The sequence below is a fragment of the Podarcis bocagei genome (genome assembly GCF_964188305.1).
Source record: "Podarcis bocagei genome assembly, chromosome: 5".
NCBI classification, from domain to species: domain Eukaryota; kingdom Metazoa; phylum Chordata; class Lepidosauria; order Squamata; family Lacertidae; genus Podarcis; species Podarcis bocagei.
The window spans coordinates 58,656,583-58,677,972 of record NC_138129.1 but is presented as its reverse complement, the minus strand read 5'-3'; the positions used below and the strand labels follow the sequence as shown (position 1 = coordinate 58,677,972).

Sequence of the window (21,390 nt, the reverse complement as noted above, 5' to 3'; positions counted from 1 at the left end):
GTAGGGTGAAGGCAGAACCAGTGGTATAATATATATTTTTAAAATACAGGTGTATTTGGATTGCAGCGTGTTCGCTTGCGCTCTCGGCCACCGGTATCCCGCGCGCGCGCTCTGGCTCTCCTTCCGCCTCATAGCTCCACCCCTTTTAGCCTCTCCCTTTTTATAAATAAATAAACCTCCGCGCCTGCGCGTTGCTGGGCCTCTTGGTGCAGCCCCTAGCAGAGTCGGAGTAGGCGGGGAAAGTTCTCTCCTCTCTGGGTCCGCGGCTTCCTGTCTGCTGCGCTGGAGCCCGTCGGCTGCGGCAGGAGGTGAGCTCGTGCCTTCGGGCGCCGCCCGTCTCGGCCGGAGGGATAGTAGGGCAGCCCTGTCCCCACCGCGATAGGGCTGAGTAGGGAGGCAGCTGCCGTGGTTCCTCCTCCTCCTCCTCGGTGGAAAAGGGTTGTTGCTACCTGAGCCTCAGAGCATAACCCAGCTCCTCCCTCTTCCTAGCCTTTTCTGGCGCGGTTGAGCCCTTAGAAAACAGGGGTGTGTGTATGTGTTGTGTGTGTGCGTGTTGCGAGCTGAAGAGCCTAGTTTTCTGTTTGACTCAGCGCGGTGTCCATTCACACATGCAGGCACGCCATTCGACTCGTAACTGAACGCCTGAGCAGCCTTTGTGGAAGCGTCCTGCATTTGATGTCAGCTGGTTGTAGCGGCGGGGGGGGGGTCTGTGGTGGTCGTTTCATACACGCAAGCCTTTTATGTAGTCGCTGGCGATTAAGGTGTCCTTTGGAGTTAATGGTCCTGGAGCGGGGAAGGGGGCATGTCAACACAGCTGAGCCCAATTGGTGCGCCAAAGGAATAGTAACTTTGCAGGAGGATATCGCTGGCCCTCGCCTTTGCTTGAGCTGCAGAGTTTAATTTGAGCCAAGATTAGTCTTGGAACTGGTTTTGAATGCAAGAGCTCATGTGAGGCATGTGAAATTAGGAATAAAGGGCATGCCTCAGGAGTTTTGTAGGAGGATCTGCTCTGTCTCAGAGTGTAAATATCAAGGCACACCTACACATCTGAGTCGATCTTTGCGCTGGGTCACATCCCTGAGATTCCTTAACTGGAGATGTTGGGATAGGGAGCCCTGTTGGATCAGACCAAAGACCCATCTAGTCCACCATCCTGTTCTCGCAGTGGCCAGCCAGATGTCCGTGGGAAGTTTGCAAGCAGGGTCTCAGTGTAACAGCTCTCCCTCCTTGAGATTCCTAGCAACTGGTATTCAGAGATATACTGCATCCAACAGTACAGGTAGAACATAGCCATTGTGGCTGGTAGCCACTAATATTCATGAATTTGCCTAATTCTCTTTCAAAGCCGTCAAAGTTTGTGGCCATCATTACATCTTGTGGGAGTGAATTCTATAGTTTTAACTGTGTTATGTGAAGAAGTGTTTATTTTGGTCTGTGCTTAATCTTCCAACATTCAACTTCATTGGATGTCCCTAGGGTTCTAATATTATTTATTGGGGTGCACTTCCCTATCCCCTTTCTTCACAACATTCATAAACTTAAGCACCTCTATCACATCCCAGTTTACTCTCCTTTTTTTCTAAACTAATATGCCCTAAATGTTGTAGCCTTTCTTCCTCCAGTCTCTTGATAATTTTGGCTATCTTTTCTGAATCTGTTCCAGCTCTACAATATTCGTTTTAGAGATGAGGTGATTAGAATTGTACTTAGTATTCCAAGTGTATGTCACCATAGATTTGTATAATGGCATACTTTTATTTTCCTTTCCTATTGATCCCTAACATGGAGTTAACATTTTTCACAGTTATTGCACACTGGGTTGAGCTACCCACTATGACCCCAGGCTCTCATTCCTGGTCAGTCACCACCAGTTCAGACTCTATTAACAAATATGTAAAATTAGGATTCTTTTGTCCCAATGTGCTTCACATTGCAGTTGCTTACATTGATTTGCATTTGCCACTCTACTGCCTAAATACTCAATGTGGACAAATCCTTTTGGAGCTCCTTGCAATCCTTTCTAATTTTAACAGCCTTGAACAATTTGGTATCATCAGCAAACTTGGCTACCTCACTGTTCATACCTTCCTCTGGATCACTAATGAAGAAGTTAAAAAGCACAGAATCCAATACTGATCCTTGGGGGGCTCCACTTTCTAGGAGAACTATTCATTTTCCTCCTTTAGTACACCTTTGACTCCTTTGTCATACAAAGGTCAAGCTGTTTCCTTAGCTGCCTTGAGTCGTGTCGGGGGGGAGGGAGCCAGGATATTATTAATAATAATAATAATAATAATAATAATAATAATAATAATAATAATAAACCAGTCTCCTGCTACTAATGCATTTCAATGTTTTTCTCGTAGTTAGTCTTTGTTTTTAGCAATGTGCTCCTTTCATTCCTTTTTGCATGCATTGCTTTGCACTTGAAATTCTTTTCCCAAGGTGTGTGTTTCTTTTTGTTCTTCTCTTGGACAAGAGTTCCATTTTCTAAAGGAAGCCTTCTTGCTTTAATGGCTCCCTTGACTCTGCACACCTCAGCATCCTGAGGTATCCATTCTGAATGAGCTTCTGTTTTGGTGGTTTTGAACAACCTAAAGCATTCTAAAGAGATTTGACTCTCTTCACTTTGCCTTTCAACTTCCTTTTTACTAATCCCCTCATTGCGGAGGAAGTTTCTTATTTTGAAGTAAAATGTTACTGGTTTGAATTAGTGAATTATTGAACCTCAGTACTAAATGTATGCAAAAAAATGTGCTCTGCTAATATTGAGCTATAATCCCACTTCTTTCCTTGTCATCCCCCCCCAAAAAAAATCTGGGAATACAGTGGTACCTCGGTTTAAGAACAGTCTGGTTTAAGAACGATTTGGTTTACAAACTCCGCAAAACTGGAAGTAGTGTCCCGGTTTGCGAACTTTACTTCTGTCTAAGAACGGAATCCAAACGGTGGAAGGGCACCAGTGGTGGGAAGCCTCCTTAGGGAAAGCGCGCCTCAGTTTAAGAACAGTTTTGGTTTAAGAACGGACTTCTGGAACGGATGAAGTTCATAAAGCAAGGTACCACTGTAGGACTTCCTGCTCAGTGGATATGGTTTGTAGACAATGTTGAGATTAAGGATGCCCTTCATTATTTTATTTTATTAACTGTTGGGTGGCCATAATCTAAATGGTAGCAGTGACTTGTTTCCATCTATTTTGGGGTAGGGAAGCTCAGGCAATAAAGATCTTCTAGAAGCCAAAGTGACCAGCTTTTCCACTCATATATTGGCTATAGGAAAGTGGGGGGTGGGAGAGAATGACAAACTGCCTGCTAGAATAATAGCTAGCAGATGATGGCAACAAACTGGTATCATTTTTTTTAATTAAAGTTTTTTTCCTTACATTTTGTAAAATATAATGGGATCGACATGTAGAAATCCACAGTGGCAAGTTACCTGAATCCCAAGCTTGTATCTTTTTGACCTTGTTTCCAGTCAAGGTAGTTTTCATGTTCTAATTGAGAATGCTGTTCTTGTCTGTTATGTTTGGGTATTGTTGTCTGTAGGTAACTTTTGTGGACTCAACAAAACCATAAGCCAAGATGCTTGGCAGAAGACCCAAGAAAAGCCCCCAGGTGAAAGGTCAGGCAGCTGCTGCTGCAAAACAGGTATATATATATATATACATGTCTTCTCCCAATTCTGTATGTACTTGTTAGAACAGTTTAAACTTTTAGTCCATTTGCTTAGCACAAGTTGTTATGTTACTACGATTCAAATATTCTTTGGAGTGTATTGTACTTTTGTATCTGTAAGAACAGAGAAGCAGTGCCTTTGATTACCCATATTTGAGTTGCATCAGGAATTCACTTGCAGATTTTGCTCCAGAAAGACTTGAATTATACAAGTACCTCATCTATCCTGTACTTTGCAATGGTAGGCTTCCTTAGAATTAAACCAGATCTGACAGATGTCCAGCCAATACTTCTTATGAAAAACTGTACCTCTGCTAGGTGCTTTATCCTTGAAGTCTGTGCCTTGTGACCTGATGAGTCATTGTCTGATTAGCCTTTTAAGTTCCCATCAGAATTTCCTGCCAGCTCTTGGATGCTGGGGAAACATTAAGAGGCAGGGTAGTTTAAGGAGCAAGCAGCAGCCCTTTGAGAGAAGCAAACAGAAAGTTGGAATGCTTGACACCTACTGAACAAACTTGGTTTCCTTCTCCATTGTCATAAGTCTTGCTGGTAGTGCCAGGCGATTGCCTCCACAAGCTAAATAAGTGTTGCTGTTGCATATTACAGGTAATAGAGCTGTGCGATATCAGCAGCAACTGCACTCCCCTCAGCTAAGCGGTTTCACGGAGTCCCTACCCCACCGCCGGCTCACAGGAGCCAGCACCAGGCTGGGGGCTCCTTAAACTTCTCAGCTGAGGTAAGGGCAACTGCACACTCCTCAGTCAAGCAGTTTAAAGATACAGAGGGAGGAACAAGCTGTATCGGCACCTCGCAGAATGCAGTGGCGGGTTCACTCAGCGATATGTCGCTGGTGAAATTGCCACCGCTCTTGAGTCCCTCTGCTAGCAGCGCCCCTGGAGGAAGGAACTCTAGCAGACGCTGCTAGCAGATGGACTCAGGACCGGTGGTAGTTTCACCACCAATATACCACTGAGTGAAGCTGACATCACAGTTTGCTCCTGGGCAATATATCACACAGGCCTAACAGGTAACTTAGGTCTGAGTGTTCATATAATAAATGAAGAGGGCAAAAGTAGTTAGTACTTAAAAGCAAATACATATGGAATCAGAGCTGAGAGGTGCCACAATGCTGCCCAGTGCAACCTCCTCTATGAAACAGGATCTGCCCGTTTCCCACAGATTGGCTTATGCACCCAGGACACTATGTGCCATGATCAAAGAACACGTATGGTTTAGAAAAGTGCTAGCTGAACAAACTCATCCGTGCAAGTAGGAGACATTGCATGCTGCAGAAGGACAGCAAAATCTTCCAAACTTGCTAGCCAGCCTAGCCTTATGGAAGAGAGAAACAGGTCTTGTTTCTCTAGAATGTGATCCTTAAGAAAGGAAGTGTCACATTTCCAAGCCAGTTGCAAGATCTGAACCCTTCAAGAGTCAAAGGGTTTCAAAACACTGATTAGAAAACAAGAGGGAAGCAGTGCTGCAGGGTAGAAGTGCCAAAAGCAAACCATCAAACCAACGATTTAGAACTGTGCACTGTCATGACTGGAAATTGCATTGGGAGCTTGTATGAATAGAGCAGGCTACCTGCTTCAGGATTTATTTTTATTGTTACATTTTTATATCCCACATTTCCTCCAAGGAGCTCAAGGTGGCATACATGCTTCTTTTCCTTCCCATGTTATCTGCACAACAACCCTGTGAGGTAGGTTGTGCTGAGATACTGCAACTGGCCCACATTCACCCATTGAGCTTCATGGCTGAGCAGGGAATTGAACTCTGGTCTCCCAGGTCCTGGTCCAGTGCCTTAACCACTACACCATACTGGCCCTACAGACTTATCTACTTCAATGCATGCACAGCAGTGAAGCCGGGAAGTGAGGATGTAATGATTTGGACAAGGCCAGTGAGTGTGTTCCTCTTCTCCCTCCTTATGTGATGTGGGTCAGCACCCAAATAGGGATATACTCTTCTGTGTTTTCCAGAGTAAGTCAGAGCAAACCTTCAAAGAATCTGTTTGTGAGATGGCTTGGTACTAGATGATTTTTAAAAGAATAATAATCTTGATTGCAACTTCCTCCTTATGTTGACAGGTAGGAAACGGGCAACAACCAACTGTTTGTTTGGTTGTTAACCACTGTGGTATGTGTTTTTGTTAGCTTTCACAAGCTAAATGGGAGCGCTATGACACAGCAGCATCAAATCAAGGAAACAGATCTTTTTTCCAGTTTTTGTGGGTTCTGTCATAGAATAAAGGAAAGCACACCCTCAATTCACTCATGGAACTTGCCAGATCAGCAGGGCCTTGCTGTTTGAGAGAGTATCCAGCATTCCCCATTCCTGACTATTGCAAGCAAAGGTAGATAGCGGTGGGCAAACTGTTTTTCACAGGAGCTTGTGTTGCATTACTGATCTTCTCATCATGGAACACTTGATGAACTTCAGAGCAAACCCAGGGATCTGAAAGCCACTGAGCTAGGATTATTAATGGGCACTGTTACAGGGGCCACATAACAAATAGATATTTTAGTGCGTCAGCACCTACACTTTGGAACTTATTCCCTGTTGACACCACGCAAGTGCCTTCCCTGTATTCTTTTCACCGCCTGCTTTAAACATTTTTGTCCAGAGATGCCTGTCTGCACCTGTAGAAGTTATATGTGTTTTATCAATTTTTAGCTGCTATGGGTTTTAACCCATCAGCTTTCAGATTTTAAAACATACATTTTTGTGTGTGAGAATTTTAATGTTTTATGTTTTTGTAAACTGCTTAGAGCTTTTCTTGCAATCAAATGGTATATTCATTTTGTCCAGTAGATAAATAAAGACACGTTGGGCCTCAGATAGCCGGGGGGGGCGGGGGGTGTCCAAAAGAGTTACTACATTTTCTATTGCTCCATACAGGCAACTCAAAACTTACAATTGTGTTCATTTGGGGTTGCTTTGGCATCTGTGCGGTGGATCAAAAGCAGCTATTCATCATAAATATTATTTCTTTCTATTGCCCTTGCGTTGTGACTGAAAGGTTGAAGAGATATTGGAAGGAATTCATTGTCATGATTTTCCAGTTGTTCCATCAGCTCAAGCATTTGGCTCACTTCCTCACCCTGTGTGCTGTTCTGGAGGTTTTCCAACCCCCTACCCCAGTCAATTTGGGGAGGGGAGAGGGGAGACATGTTGCACAAGCTTCTGCTGATGGGACTCATTAGTTGGATCCCATCCATTTATTTTATTTTTTTTGTAGTGCTTTTAGGCTACTAGATTTGTGTCAGGCAAAGGATTATAAAATCAAGTATGTTTTTATGTTTTAGAACAAAACTGGGCTTGCAGAAATTTACCTGTGGCAACTTGTATGTTGTTTAGATTTCTATAAAAGACTTAAGTTCCCTGGGTACAATAGATGATGGATAGTACCTTGTGAACTTGCAGAAGTTTCAATTTGCCAGTTTTCTGGTGTTAGAATGAAAGTGGCAATTTGGTATGCTCAGGTAAGCCTGGTAACTTAGACATCATTGGCACACCTGAGCCATCTTCAGGCATTGCATTCCACAAGTTATCAAGTGAGAGGGGGCAGCATGGATGGGTGCTCTATCTCTCTCCCCGATTTTGTCTCTTTCCATTTCATGGAAGGTGACAGTCTGCAGTGGGGAGCCTCTTTTTGTGTTGGTGTTTCCAAAATAGGTGGCACTTCATGGATCTGAGAGGCTCCCCACCTTAGATAGTCACAGTCTACAAGTTGGAAGGTGACAAAAACAGGGTTGTTGAGGAGCTAGTGCACCCCTACAAGTAGCCAGGTCCCTGGAATGTGATGCCCTGAAGGGGTCTTAAGACACATGAAGTTCAGTGGAATCTGAAAGCTGGTGCAGAATTCTGAGACCCCAACATGTTTGGATTTTTAAACTATATTTCTAGCCCTTTCTGTTATGGAGAGATCTATATTTCAAATTAAGGTAAAGTGTGTGATAGACACCAGTGTCTTCTCCCTTCTCCCACAACCAAAAAATACAATTTCCTATCACGTATGATTTTCCTTATTGGTACATTGTTCTTTTCCGAACAGATTCATACTTAACAACAACCAAAAATCCAATTCTACCAAGAAAAAAGCATTGCAACTGAGAGCCAGTTCTAATCAGAGTGTTGGACCAGATTCAAACTACCCCTCAGCCATGAAGCTTTTTGGGCAAATGACTATATCTCAGCCTAACCTGATTCCCAGGGTTTTTGTGAGGCTAAATGTTGAAAGTGAAATTATTTACACCTGCCTGAGTTCCTCAGAGCAAAATTAAAGTGTAATAAATGTGATGGATAATGAATACAAAGGTTTACATATATTTATTTTCAAAGCTTCTTATTAAAATCTGTGTATAATATTGTTTGTCTGTTTACATCTATGTTTTGGCTGTAATATCAATCCTATGTTTTAACTCCAGTAATGTCAGTTGTGTTTATGTTTGTACTGTAATTCAATTGTTCCAATTGCTTATATCCTTTCTGAATTTTGGCTGGTTCTAAAGAACACATCAAGGTTTAAAATGCATATATATTTTTGAGTTGGGGAAAAACATAAAGTCTACCTAATTTTGCATAATATTGTAAATGTAATCTTGGCACATAATTTAAGCTTTTTCTTCAAACTTGAATTTGGTAGCTTCAGTTTGTCAGCATGACAGCATCAGTGTAGAGCTTATGTGATCTGGAAATCTTAACAAATCTCTAGGCAGGTGATCTTCATTTTTATAATCCAGGGCTGAGGCCAGGGCAGAGAAGTTTACAAAGCCTTGGTTCAGAGCAAACAACACCTGTGCTGGTCTTTCTGATGAATGACCATTGTAAGTAACATGGAGATTATATGGCAGTTGTCTTAAGCCTCCTCACTGAGCTGGTTTCTCTTTTGGCATCAGCTGGGACTTTTCGTAGAGTTCAATCCTGAAGAGATGATGCTAGATCTGGAGGATGACGGGGACCTAGAAGCAGAACTAGCTGCTATCACTGGAGAGAACTTGCCAGCTGGGAAAACAAAACCCAAAGGAAAAAGTAAGCATGTGCACTGGAAACTTTGAATTGTTTAAGGTAATTAGAGGTTGCATTTGTACTTTTTGCCTTTGCGATGCAACTGATAATTAAGAGCCCATACACAAGATGGACTTTTTTCGCAGGACCGTACAATCCTATATATCAGGGATGGGGAACCTTTTGCAGCCTGTGAGCTACATTTCCTCATAGGCAGTCTTCTAGGGTGGTGGGTGGAACCAGAGGCAAAAATGAATAGAGCAACAGGTGTAATGCTGAACTTTATAGAGTACATTCAGCCATTCAAAAGACAGAGGTTTCTACCTGCCCTGCCCCCAATCCCCCCCTTCCAGGTGAACAAGAGGTGTTATCACAGTTCAAGGATGCATTCCAGCCAATGAAAAGCCCTTGAGGAGGGTCAGTAAAGGGTGTAGCCTGAGGAGAGTCCTGAGGGCTGTATTTGACCCGTGGACCTTAGTTTTCCCACCTTTGGTATACCTGTCTGCTGAAAAGTAAACCCCTTTGAGTTCTTCATTCCGGGGAGGGGATTGCAGCCTACTTTTGTAACTGGGTCTGTAGGGAGCCAATCAGAACGAGAAAATAAAGCTACTCTTGTTCAGACATGGTGGATATTGGTAACCTGAAGAATTATGATGCATATGTCGTTACATGTTATTGTGACAGTACAATCAGATGTTCTTATTTATTTACTTATTTATTTACCTACTTTTGCCTAGGTGTCTAGTAATACAAGTTCTTTGGATGACATGTAACCGCTAAGTGTAAAACAGAAGTAAAGCTTAAGCATAGAATAATATAAACAAACATAGAACAGTACAAACAAATTCAGCTTTTAAAAACAAAGGTAAACCAGCCTTATCATGTGAAAAAGGCTAAGAAGGGAGTAAAGACTAACCAGCCACTATTAAAACAAAGACCACTCATTGTTAAACAATAATTCATATATATATATATATATGCATGCATGCATATGATGTTGGACTTGTATATCTGCTTGCTTGCCTTTCTTGCTGTTTTAATTTTATACTTCTGTAGTGATGCAGAATGAGACAGGCTGAAATTGGTGTGGAAGCTTCACAAACAGTGAAGTGAGCAATTGGAGTCAAATAGAGCAGTTGAGAAGAAAAATTGGGCAGATGGCTGAGCATGATGAAGGAGATGATGATACAAAAGTGGGAGGGGATGAGCTGTATATACAAGCTTTAAGAATCATGGATGAGAGTTTAAAAGATAACAGAAGAGGAGTGGACTGACACTGAAATGATTTACAGTGGTGCCCCGCAAGACGAATGCCTCGCAAGACGAAAAACTCACTAGACGAAAGGGTTTTGCGGTTTTTGAGCTGCTTCGCAAGACGAATTTCCCTATGGGCTTGCTTTGCAAGACGAAAACGTCTTGCAAGTTTGTTTCCTTTTTCTTAACACCATTAATACAGTTACGACTTGACTTCGAGGAGCAACTCATAGAACGCGGTGTGGTAGCCTTTTTTGAGGTTTTTGAAGACTCTGGTGATTTTTGAAGCTTTTCCAAAACTTTCCCGACACCGTGCTTCGCAAGACGAAAAATTTGCTAGACGAAAAAACTCGCGGAACGAATTAATTTTGTCTTGCGAGGCACCACTGTAATAGTGATCATTCAGCAGAGTCATTGGGCTAGAAAATAGATTGTTGAGGACCAGGTTTTATATCCCTGCTCAGCCAAAGGTATTGTTAGTTTCTTGCTCTCCTGCATTTCCCATTTGTAGAAGGACCATAAGGTCACTGTGTCCCAGGCTTCTGGTGGAGACAAAAAAGGCCTGACCTGTAGTGCACTTTTCACATCAAAAGTGCTTCATAAATGATGATCGCTTTTAGAAAGCAACAACAACAACCTGTGTATAATCACTCCACCATCCCGTCCTGCAGGTGGTATAATGAGGACAGAAGATGGAGTTGAGAAAGACAAACAAATTCCTTAGGCAAGGTACCACAAGGGTAGCGTAGATGTAGTCTTCCACAAGTTGCATTTTGACATAGTTGCATGCAATACAGAGATCCTGTATTGCTTGGAATTCTGCTTGGAAGATTAGGTCTAAGTCAAAATAACAAAATAACATTGTGTGGCCATGTATCTTTGTACTTCTGGATGAAAACTTTGAAAGATCACCGAGTTACAAAATAGGCTGGTTCATACAGAACACTAACCCATGGTTTAGCACAACCTAGAATACGTCCATTGCACACTCTGCTTTGCTTCTCACAGCATTTCGTTTCTCTTTCACCCTGACCTAATGTTATGCACAAACCAGAGATCACAGGTTTTAGTGCTACATAAGCGATCCTCCTATCAGGCCTGTACACCCCCCTCCCCCTTCCTCCTCCCCTCCAATAGTAAGATTGATGCCAAGTTTACTTTCATTTTCAAAGACTCTTGGTTTTTGGGGGGGAGGTTTAGGCCTGGTTTGCTGAAGATGTGTTTTTGTTGGCCAGGTTTATTTCCTAAATTGACTGTTGAGACTTTGTTTCCTATAATAGCTTAGGATTGGTGCAGAACAGGGGTCGCCAACCTTTTTGGACCAGTGGTCACCTTTTGAATTTTGGAAGAGTGTTTTGGGTGCCAGTCACAACTTGCGTGCCACGGTGCACATAGTTTAACAGACAATTTAAGAGAGCACAGCCATTCTTCCTCACCACATCATACAATATTGATTATGTACTCACATTCAACCATTTTATTGTTATGTAATAACAACAGTTAACATTCCTCAAATGACCATGTTTCACTTGCACACACACTCACACACACCCCTTCAGAAAAGCCCCTCCATGGGAGAATCTGCAATTGTGGGTGGGGGGAAGCAATATCTCTCCTTGCACCCTGAAACAAAATAAACAACAACATGAAGTCCACAAACTTGATACCCACAGTCACCGGTTTCATGATCCCTACATAAAGAAGGAAAGCAACGTGATAGAAAGTTTAGGTATAACTACTTAATGTCTTTTAATTTTTTACTGGCTAAAACCAACAAAGTGGCCAAGATGAAAAAAAGTCTTTTAAAAACCTGCCACAATGTTAGGGTCACAGTAATTGTTTATCTGAACCTTAGGGTTCCTCCCTTAGGATCTCCTTGTTAATTGTGTTCTCCAGCTCCCCTGCCTATGGATCATATTGAAAAGATGGCCGCTGAGTGCATGAAGGACTTGGATGAAGATGATGACGAAGGTCTGGAAGAAGATACCGAACTTTTGGTATATATGGGATTCCGTTGCAAGGCTGTTTTTCTTGGTGTGAAGGAAGAGGCATCGTCCCCTTATAGGAAAGAATGCATGTGATAACACTCCAAATTCTTGTGGGTCTGGAACGCTGAAAGGGAGGTGCAAGCAGTTCTTCCTAGTAATTGGCTGTAACCATTAAAGCTCAGAATTTTCCAGAGCGCAACGGCAGGTGTGTGGGTTTCACCTTTCCTGCTTGGTACTGGCTCTGTTTCCTCAGGCTGGAGCAGAAGTGGTGTCTGTTTGTAGCTGCCAGAGGGGAAAGAAGAAACTTGTCTGGAAAAGAAATTGTGACATTCCTGAGGTTTGAACTGGGCTGCAGGTGAATTAAATTTAGAAGTTGTTCCATAATGTTTGAAGAGATAGTAGCATCTGGCAGTACTACTGGTGAACTTCATGTGCACCAAGACCCACTCACAGATGTTTCTTAAGGATCCTGGGAAATCAGGCTGAAAACTTACTACCGTATTGGCCTGAATATAAGCCATACCCGAATATAAGCCACACCTTTAAAATTCATGGGTGGGGGGGAGAAATACCCAAATATAAACCGCTCCCTTAAAATTATGCAGGCACTCACACCCGTTCCGTTTTACCACATGTCTGTTTCAGCAGCAATATTGTAAAAGCCAATTTTTGTAAGATCGCAAAGATAAGCCGCACTTTAACTTTACATGGTCAGCATTTGGAAAAAAAGTGAGGCTTATATTCAGGCCAATATGGTATTTCTCTTGGGAGTTGTTTTTAGAACTGCTTTGCACCCCCTAAAGTGATTGTGTCCTACCACACATGATCCTTATATTAAAATCATTTCCATATTCTTTAATACAAGGCTGGGAGAGGCAGGAGGAAATCTTAATCAAATGAATATGATGTCATATTCACTGGAACATCATTAAGGCCTCTCAACAGCTGCGGTTTTTGGAGTTTCCAGATTTGGAATTCAGGCATATCAGAAAGGCTGGTATATAAGAACTTTTACTACAATCTTGTGTACAAAAACACTTTGAGGTTTTTTTTTTTGTTTTTTTTTTACAGTCAAGTAGTATATAAATAACATGAAATAAAAAATACAATTGTGCTTGGTTAAGTCCCATAGGACTTCACTGGGACATAATTGTATGCAAGATTGTGGCCTTCGTTTGCTTTACAGGCTGTAGAGTTCTTCATATATGTGTGTTCTTAGAACCGTGCAAGTTCCTGGTTGCCTAAGGGGCCCTTAAAAGGCATACAGGAAGTTTACAAATCACAGCACAATTCTACCCATCCTAAACCACACACACATTCGAGGTTTAACTGGAATTATTTTGCTGCCAATTCAAATTAGCTAAAATGTGGTGCATCGCTTGGACAGCATGTAGCTTTTACATGAAGCTTTTAATCTCTGATGTAAAGCTGCCACAGAGGAACATAAATGAGGCAGCCTTATTCACATACAACAGTGAATTTTTGTAAAGAAAAAAGTGCAGTTGGTTTGGCATAAGAAGAATGCTCTTTGATTCTAAGTAAGAGATTTCTGGGCCCCACCTTTGAATGATAGCAGTGGAAAGTACCCCATGGTTCATTTTAATGCAGTGCTCAAAATAGAAGTAGCTCTTCTTTAGCAACAATTGCACTGTTTCATGCTCTAGGCAGAGTTGCAGGAAGTCCTGGGAGAGGAAGATGGAGGAGGAAGCGGTGAATGTGAGACGGAAACAATAGAAGAGTCTTCTGTAGCCGCAGAGGAGCCCAGCGATCTACCAACACAGGTAAATGAAAGCTTTTGCTTTGAGCCTAGAAAACTGGATTTTAAGGAATGTAAAGGTCAAGCCCTTCAGGGTATGAATTGCACTGCATTTTGTTTTGGTTTGGGGTTTTTTTATTTAAAAAACCTACCCTCTGTACTGGGAATATAGCAAAGTGTTTAGCTTTCATTTAACGTGAACTTGGAAGTTGGTTAGCACCCTGAAAGTGAGAATGTGATGCAGGCAACTGAGCAAAGACAATGGCTGTGACCTGGGCTCCTGGAGACAGCGGATTTTAACAGCGTAGTCAGTCAGGCTGTAGACAAGGGATGGAGAACCTGTGACTCTCCAGAGGTTGCTGAACCCCCAACTTCCATCAGTCTTAACCAGAATGGTCTGTGGTCAGGTATGATGGAAACCTTAAGCTCAACAACATTTGGAGGGCCACCGGTTCCCCACTCCTCCTACATAGACAGTGTAGGATTGAACAAAACCACCTCAGGACATTCTCCTTGGCTGGAGTTGTGTTTAGGGCTTGTGTTTGGTTGCCTCTTTCCTTTGAACCCATTCTGTGAGTTTTCTTTGTTCCGTTCTTGTTAGAGTTAGGTTTGATGAGCAGTGCTGCCGATATTTACTTAACATTGGCAGCTTCTTGGCAGAGTGTTTTTGTAAACTGAATAAGTGCTAGTGGCATTTCTAGTCTCTTGAATTTGTAGCGTTTGTCTGATGATTTTTCCATCCCCCCTGTGGAAGGAGAGAACTTTGTAAGCAAACATGTTGAAGAAAACCGTTAGAGAGCTCACAGCAGAATAGAGAAAACATTTTCAATACTTCAAAATAACTTTGCAGTCAGTCTCTGTCTGAAATGACGAAGACCTTCCGACTAAATATGCCCAGTGGCTGTGAACGTTTCCTGAGGTGTTCCACCCACCCACTTCTCTGCTGCTGCTTTGGCAGAAAGCCGAGAGGTGACTTGTGGAATTTTTGCAGAAGAACAGACACTCATCTGTTCAAGGGAGGTGGTTCGGCCTCTTATGCCTTGAGTCCTAGGTGTGCATGTTCCAGAGAATGTGGTTCTCTCCCGCCCCTGATACTTGAACGTCTGATTTAGAGTTCAATTCTGGTGAGCAGAATACTTGTCATCTTTTTTGGTCTAATTTCCTTTATCTTCTTTGAGATGGCGCCTGCTGTTTCCAGTGGACTGCAACACACAATAGAAGAAAGGATAGTTAACTATAAGGCAGCTATACTCAACGCAAAGGAAGCCGGCGAGAGTTCCAAAGTGCGACGGTATGAACGGGGCCTGAAGGTATGTTGGGACCACAGATTCTCATCCTTTTAGCAGAGAAGGAAAAATGCTGTTCAAAACAGGCTATGAGTATCAGCCATTAATTCAGTGCAAAGATGTATGCAGGAAAGAACAGAGGCCTAGCATTTATTTTTTCACTTTTGTAAATGAGTCCTAGTCTTGTTCTGTCTAAAATCTTTGTATAGACAGAATTGTCTAGGTTAAATTAAAGATTCATTAATGCCTCTTTAGTATGGTATCATGACGATAATCTGGATAAGGTTCTCTCTTTTTTTTAACTGCTTTAGTAGGTGGGAGTTTTAATTGAGGCTATTTTATCTTCTCCAGATTTGTTGCTGTTACTGTTGTTGTAATTGTAATCATTACAGTTTCATACACTAGCACTCATTCCCAAACAGGAGTTCATTCAAATGGAAACTTTTCTTACAGACTCTAGATATTAGAGATAGCTACCATATAACACACAAAATAGAACTGATTTTAAAAGCTATTGGCTCCAGTGGGCAGGGTATTTATGTTTAGGGAAAATTAGGTGAAATCTTGTATTTAATAAATACCTGGAGGCAGGGAAAAAGCTAAATATTGGTCTTGCAGGCTTAGTTATTGGTAGAGTTGAAGATTCAACAGGATCTGTGAGGATTTTCAGCTAGAGGTCACTAATTGAAATGTGTAGCATTTCTACATTAGGGATTTTTTGTTGCAGTTGGGGTTTTCTAGTCACTTGGTTGGATGGACATTATTTTGTGTGTTGATTTTCTGTGCCTGTGCTTCAGAAGAAAGCAGAAATGTTCATTTATTTATCATTAAGACTTGAAATTCAGCAAAATGGGTACAATTTCTCTTCCTCTTTTGATGCATGGGTACTGCATTTTCCCATATAGTTTAGAGTCGCGTTGTTGAGTCTTTGCACAGTCCAGTGGAAGAGGAATTGCAAAGCTTTATAGAACTACAGCTCCCATCATCCATGACACTGGCCATGCTGGTTGGAACTGATGGAAGTTGTAACCCAGAATATGACAGAGTTTTATCATTTGGGGGGGGGTTGGGAGTGTTTCACTGATCTCAGAGCATTGCAAAATGCTGCAGTTCCCAAGAAGGCTGTAGAGTGTGAGATTCCAGGCACCTAAGAGGTCCCAGGTATAGCCTGAAGGTACATGAGGCCATCATCTTGCCGTAGCTAAACTGATCTGGACATGTTGAGCACCTGGATTGGAGACTACATGGGTCAACAAATGAAAGACACAGCTTGATTGGAATGATCATATAGGGGATAAGTATTTAATATATGCTGGATAATTGAAATCGTTACTCAATCCACTACTAGGCATTGGAAACCATGCTGACTGCAGTGAAGAAAGGGAAAAAAGTGAATGAGGAAGAAATGCCACCACCTGTAGCATCTGGGAAGAGCTCTGTCACAACTCCACAAGCCATGCCTTTGAATGACTTGCCTAAAAACTCAGGCAGCCAAGATGAAATAACTGTTCCTGAAGGGGAGGAAAATGAGGGCTCTACTACAGACCGTGAATTACAGAACCCTAGCAATCCGGAGCTATCTGTGAGCACACCTGATCTCCAGAGCCAGGATGCAGATTCAGGTGTTCTGGGAACAAGTAGCACTTCTGAAAACAGTAAGTAGTTTGAGTGTGGCCCTTTCCCCTGCAGCATCCCTATTCTGCATATTCACAAAAAAGTGCCACTTTTCTGCTTGTTTCTTCCATAGGGTGGATGGGTGGTGGGGCCAGGTGCCTAAGGAACTATGGTCCTCATGGTGTTTATAGCAGATGTTTTATTGGCTATATAGTAGGTGTTTTTATGTTTTGTTGTCTTGTTCAGATTCCCCAGACCTTGGCACACGAGCACTGCTTGTGACAAGAGAGAAGGAGTACAAACTAGCAGCGCTCAAAGCTAAACAGAAAGGCGATCTTGAGAAGGCAAAAGAGTACATGAGGACTGGGAAGGTGAGGCGTCATTATTTCAAGCTAAAGCAGGTTTCTGCAAACCATAATTGGTGCTGATCTTGAGAATTCTCTAGAATATTTCATTTTCTGTGCGTAAACGTATATGTTACTTTCACCGTGGGGATTTGCATCCCCATTGCAAACTTCCAGCCCCAGGCGTATATGAGTTGGAGCCACGGCATATTGAGTTTTCCAACCTCTTCCAGTGGGTCACCATGGAGCTGAATTGGAAAAGAGGCAACTCAGTATAATGGCCCTGACTCATGCAGTAAATTCTGCTTTGTAATATGGCTGTGTAATGGGGAAATCACCATGAACTAACTGATCCAATGGTAAATGTAACATATAGACCAGCTCCCTGTTCCTTTCTTTTTAGAGTGAAAGTCACAATTCTCTAGCTTTCTTGTGTCAGGAAACCTAAAGCAGAATTGCACTAGGAAAATCTACATTCTTTGACCAGATAAATAAATCTACGCAAGTTAAATACTGATAGAGATCTAAAAGAACTGTATCTACCTGCATACAAGAGTATTGAAGGGGAATGAGGTGATTTGTGCGTGTCCTGGGGACTGAATGAAGGATACATCCATCAGAGAGAGAAAGTGGGGACTTAGGGTCGCAGGAGTGCATCTTGCTAACACCTGGAATCCACATCCCATCCCTTCTTACTTTTGAATCTTAAACAGAAGTTCTCTGATTCAATGCAAGTTGTTCAATGGCTAGAAATTTGAGAATGCCTCTCCTGTGGGAGGTCCAGAGAATGGACCTTTTCTGTGTTGGCTCCCTGTTTGTGGAGTGCTCTCCTCAGGGAAGCTTGCCTGGCGCCCTCATTCCATATCTTTAGGTACCAGATGAAAACATTTCTCTATAACCAGGCCTTTGGCTGGTTAACAATCTATGTCTTTTTAAATGTTTGTGGGAGGGAGGTTGTTGGTTTGTTCTTGTTCCTATTATGTGTTTTGGGTTCTTATTTTGTATTTTTATGTTGTGAACCACCCTGTGATCTTTGGATGAATGGTGGCATACAAATGTTAATACAGTGGTACCTCATGTTACAGACGCTTCAGGTTGGCTGGTGCGGGGGATGATGTAGCCCGGGATTCCCAAGTCACGCGGGGCCGCAGCCAGCGGCTGTAGGTGGGGTGTGAGACTGCAACACCCCCCTTATGTCGGGAGTGGCTTTACAGAAGCTTCAGGTTACAGACGCTTCAGGTTACAGACTCCGCTAACCCAGAAATAGTACCCCGGGTTAAGAACTTTGCTTCAGGATGAGAACAGAAATCGCACGGTGGCAGAGGGAGGCCCCATTAGTTAAAGTGGTACCTCAGGTTAAGAACAGTTTCAGGTTAAGAGCAGACCTCCAGAATGAATTAAGTTCTTAACCTGAGGTACCACTGTAATAATAATAATAGTAATAGTAATTTCAATTAGAGTGGGTATCTGGGATGCTGTACAGTGGTACCTTGGGTTACAAACGCTTCGGGTTGCAAACACTTCAGGTTACCAACTCCGCTAACCCAGAAGTAGTACCTCGGGTTGTGAACGTTGCCCCGGGATGAGAACGGAAATCGTGCAGCTGCAGCGTGGCGGCAGTGGGAGGCCCCATTAGCGAAAGCATGCCTCAGGTTAAGAACAGTTTTGGGTTAAGAACAGACCTCCAGAATGAATTAAGTTTGTAATCCGAGGTACCACTGTGTGTGTGTGCTAGTTCTGTGGTCAGAAGCACCATTCTGTGAACCAAGTTGAGATCAATGTCATACAGACCCTTTGGCTTTGCATTTTTGTTGTAGAAGTTCAGCCTGGTTCTGGAAGCACTGGACAGTGGGCAGCCAGTAGACCTCAGGGATATGCCTCCAGCACCACAGGGTAAGAGCAAAGGAGATAAATGATCTTTCCAGTAACTAGAATACACTAAATTGCAGATAAAAGATGAAGGTTTATCACACTGACTTCAGATATCCTGCGGTAAAAACCCTGCAAAGGATCTGTGCTGTTGTGAAACCGTCAAACTTTCATAGTTTCAGTTTTCTAATGGCATCCTGCTTTCGCTTCCAGATCATTAAAAAGAAGCAAGTGAATCTATCTAATATAATGTATTGCATGGTGATTTTTTTTCTGTCTTAAGTAACTTCGCAGTCATTTATTTTATTTTTCAAAACCAGGTATGCTCCATATTTTGAAATTGAAGTATCCTATTCTCTGTTCCCACTGATGTCTCTTTGTGTGGTTTTTTTTTTCCCATGCCCCCTGCATGTCTCTGCTTAAGGTTAAGTGTCTGCTGAAGGGCTATTGTGTTTCTGAGCAGTCCAAAGTGCAATATCTTGCTCCTGAGAGAATGCATTTGCTATGTACTGTTTTAGTGTTATGTGACTCCACCTTTTCCCCCCCTGGTTGCAATTACTTATAAACATCAGTTTCGTGCCCGTGCTATTACGTAAACTGAATTTTAAACTGATTTTGTTTGGGATGTTTCTACATTTCTAGGATTTGGAATTAATTAAATTAGTTGAGTGGTTGTCCCTATTTACTGAGAATTGGAACTGCTTGGACAGCTAACAAATATGTAAAGGAGTTGGAGGAAGCATTAGTGTATTTGGTAGTTATTCTAACAGTGGAATTGTGGGAGTTAGGTGTTGGTGTTCTTAGATCACAACCACACTGCAAAAACATTGATGCAAGACACAGATCCTCGTGGATTTCCGTAATTTTCAAATAGGGTGACAACAAAACCGCTAACAAATCACAGAATCCTTCTGTGAATACAGAGGTGATCTATGATTTGGTGGTGGATTTGAAGGAATTCATGTTAAAAAGTATGAGGCCCCATTAGAATCCATACCTGGGATCAAAGCTTTTGTGCCACAACACTGAAAAGTTGTTTGTTTGTTTTTAATGCTTCAGTTGTGACATGGGTGGGAACCTGTGAAAAGGTTATGCAAATTCAAGAGGTTCCATTTTACGGGATCCCTCTCTCTCTCTCTCCCCATCTTCCCCTCTCTTACTCCACGCTCCCTTTGTCTCTCTGGCATGCCATTTCTTTTCCTCCTCCTTCCCTTCTCTCTCCTGTGGCACCCCATTTTATCTTGCCTAGCAGCTTAAGTTTTTCTCCCTATTCTCCCAGCTTACTCACCTATATTTCTCCTCTCCTCTCAGTTGCTCTGCTTTCTGTTCAGCTGCTTTAGGTGCTAATCTGTGCCTTGAAAAGCACATAGAGCTGAAAGAAGCAGTAGGGACAACTTCTTTTCAAATTTCCTCCTTCATCACTTTGTACTTCTCAAGAGAGGGAAAGGTAACCACCCTCGCCACCACATGATTATGGCAGTGATGGGTGGAGGGTTCTAGAGGTTTTGTGGGCGCTGGGGAAAGTATTCAGCAGTGCCATTGTGCCTGTGGGTGGCAGGCTGGCAACCCCAGACTTGGAGCGACATTTGTTCCTATTGGAAAAAACAGCTTCTCTTTACAGTACCAAATTTTCTTTGGCTCTTGTTGAATTATGTTGCAACTGTAGTGAAGAATTTGTATCTCTACGCTTCCGTGCCTTTTATAAAATGCATTAAATTCTTTTCCCTTGACACCCACATTTTCAGACCTTGAAAGTCCAGAAATGATACAGCTTCCCTCAAAACAGGCACCATCTGTAGCTGTGGAAACCACCCTTCCTGTGACAACACCAGACAGTCAAGGTAATAAAGCTTCAGATAAGATGTGTTTTAAAGCAAAGCCTCTTGTGAGGTGTATTATATAGATTAGAAACTCAGATCATACAGTATAATAGGTATGACCAGCATTTCTAATCTATATAAGTGCAGCCTGTGAAATTGTAGCACAGAATTGGAGAAACTGAGAAATACCTAAATTGGATGACTGGTTACTTAAAATTTGGCACATCACTTCAATAGTTAAATTAACAAATATTAATTAGGTTCAGGTAAAAAATTAGGTAACAGATATTAATTAGGCAAACTAGACAGAGCAGCAATACTTCTGTTGAAAAATGAAGCTTATCCATCACTTATTGGACTGACAGAACACGAAACAATATTCATCTATATATGCTTTTGGTAGATACGGCATCAGTCATATGCTTGGGTGAAATTTAATGGTAAATTTTGTAAAAATTAATGGTAATTTGCAATTCTGATTTTTGAATAAGTATAAAATCAAATGAGTAAACGGTTAATTTTTAATAAGTAAGCAAGCAAGCAAGCAACACTTTATGGTAATATATACATATACAGTATATCTAGGTTACAACTTTTTGATAGGTTATACATATGAAAAAGGCAGGGAATGATCTTAAATTGATGGACCATAGTTTCTTGTTTGAAATATTCCAATTATATACATATATATAGTCTTAGGTATGCAGATATTTGTACTGTGTTCTTTTTGTAGTGTGTGTGTGTGTGTGTGTGTGTGTGTGTGAGAGAGAGA

At 42.0% G+C, this 21,390-nt stretch overlaps 1 protein-coding gene across 3 annotated transcripts in view; it reads left to right on the top strand.

The window, feature by feature from the left end:
- Positions 1 to 194: 194 nt before the first annotated feature.
- The window catches only part of CC2D1B (coiled-coil and C2 domain containing 1B), a 38,415-nt gene continuing 17,219 nt past the window's right edge, over positions 195 to 21,390 (top strand). For 2 of the 3 annotated variants that reach the window (XR_014008508.1, XM_081195367.1), the window contains exons 1-10: positions 195 to 308; positions 3,546 to 3,647; positions 8,579 to 8,711; positions 11,838 to 11,938; positions 13,594 to 13,710; positions 14,864 to 14,995; positions 16,320 to 16,626; positions 16,832 to 16,956; positions 18,747 to 18,822; positions 20,544 to 20,639. Coding sequence is in view for 2 of the 3 variants with exons in the window: in XM_081195367.1 (XP_081051493.1) it covers positions 3,582 to 3,647; positions 8,579 to 8,711; positions 11,838 to 11,938; positions 13,594 to 13,710; positions 14,864 to 14,995; positions 16,320 to 16,626; positions 16,832 to 16,956; positions 18,747 to 18,822; positions 20,544 to 20,639 (1,153 nt within the window). In the remaining variant the exon portion in view is untranslated. Of the gene's footprint in view, positions 309 to 355; positions 526 to 3,545; positions 3,648 to 8,578; positions 8,712 to 11,837; positions 11,939 to 13,593; positions 13,711 to 14,863; positions 14,996 to 16,319; positions 16,627 to 16,831; positions 16,957 to 18,746; positions 18,823 to 20,543; positions 20,640 to 21,390 lie in introns of those variants that run through there. The other variant, XM_081195368.1, reaches the window with a different exon arrangement.